At 63.3% G+C, this 1,418-nt stretch overlaps 1 protein-coding gene across 1 annotated transcript in view; it reads right to left on the reverse strand.

The window, feature by feature from the left end:
* Positions 1-425: 425 nt before the first annotated feature.
* CHC_T00000254001 (hypothetical protein) overlaps positions 426-1,418 on the reverse strand; it is a 1,158-nt gene continuing 165 nt past the window's right edge. The window contains exon 1 of the mRNA XM_005719245.1: positions 426-1,418. This exon is cut by the window's right edge and continues 165 nt beyond it. Within this exon, the coding sequence (XP_005719302.1) occupies positions 426-1,418 (993 nt within the window).

Genomic DNA, 1,418 nt, shown 5'->3' on the forward strand with positions numbered 1-1,418 from the left:
GCCACCACCACGCCCGCGCAAGGAGCCCGCTCGCCGCAGGCCCCGAGCGCCTCGTCGAGTCGCTGCTCGACGCCACCATGGGCGGCTTCGCGCAGGGCGGCGCGTCGCGCGCGCGCGGATTCGTCGTCACGCCGCAGGGCTTCTCTCGCTTGGACGTGCAGGCCAACGGCGGACGCTCCCGCGACAGACAGGACGACCGGCAGCCGCAGCGACGACACTCGGATCGAGGCGCGCCCCACGCGCAGAGACAGGCGGAGGCGCGCGGGAGGGGGAGAGGCGTGCCGAGGTACCCGCAGCCGCAGGGGTATACGCAGCCGCAGAGGTATCCGCAGCCCGAGGAGACGCACTTTCACCACGTGCACCACCGCGGTGATGAGAATGGCAACTCGTTTCGCGATATCGGGGAGATGTTGAACGTGGTGTTTTCAGACCTGGCCGCGCCGTTTAATGAGACAGGGATGCGCGGCGGGGTGGAGGTGGGGCTGCGGGAGTTTTTTCAATCGATTACAGGCGGCGGCGGCGGCGGCGGGAACGCGCAGCCGCAGCAGTACGAGGACTGGTTGCAGTTTATTGACAGGGTGGGGCACGTGAACCGCGGGGCGTCCGAGACGGAGATTGGGCGGCTGCCGTCGGAAAGGTTTGACAAGAGGCTTCTTGAGCGGGTGCGGATGAAGCGGAGACAGCGCGAGGGCAGGTCGAAGGGAGGCAGGAGCGGAGGTAGTGCGAGTAGCGCAGGCGGGGGGTCGTCGAGCTCGAGCAGTCGGGAGGAGGTGGAGAAATGCGCGATTTGCTTGGGCGAATACGAGGACGGGGAGCAAGTGAAGACGCTTCCTTGTTTTCATGTATTTCATACGGAGTGCGTGGACCGGTGGTTGGCGGTGAACAAGATATGCCCGTTTTGCAAAAAGAGCATCCGGCCGGGGGATGCATCTGGGCAATAATGCGAGGGTGGCGAGGTGCACGAGTAGGAGTCGCGTGCAGCAGAGGATTTTGGTGCGGCGTGGCGGAAACAAAAAAAACGAGGGTAGCCTAAGTTGTGTGGAGTGCAATTGAATGCTAACTAGTGCTAATAATGGATGCGTTAGGTAGTGTACGTGGTAAAGAGATGCTTTGGAGTTTGAGTTTGCTCGGACGGGCAAAGTTGATTTGCTCGGACGGGGCAAAGTTGATTTGCTCGCGCGGTAGATGCGCGGTGTATGAGAGAGAGGATGTCGGCGACATCGGGACGGTTTTCGCGGCGGCCGAGCACACGCGACGTGGACTGTAGATGGATGGGTTGCGCAAGCGGACGTGCTGGACGTGCTGGGCGTGCACGGACGTGCCGGAGGTGATGTGATGTTGTTGTTCGGCGGGCGGCACCTGACGTGCCGTTCCGTAATTGCCGGCGGCGGCAGGCGGGAGTGTGTCGTGCCGCGCGT

This window comes from Chondrus crispus, genomic scaffold, assembly GCF_000350225.1.
Source record: "Chondrus crispus Stackhouse genomic scaffold, scaffold_473, whole genome shotgun sequence".
Taxonomy (NCBI): domain Eukaryota; phylum Rhodophyta; class Florideophyceae; order Gigartinales; family Gigartinaceae; genus Chondrus; species Chondrus crispus.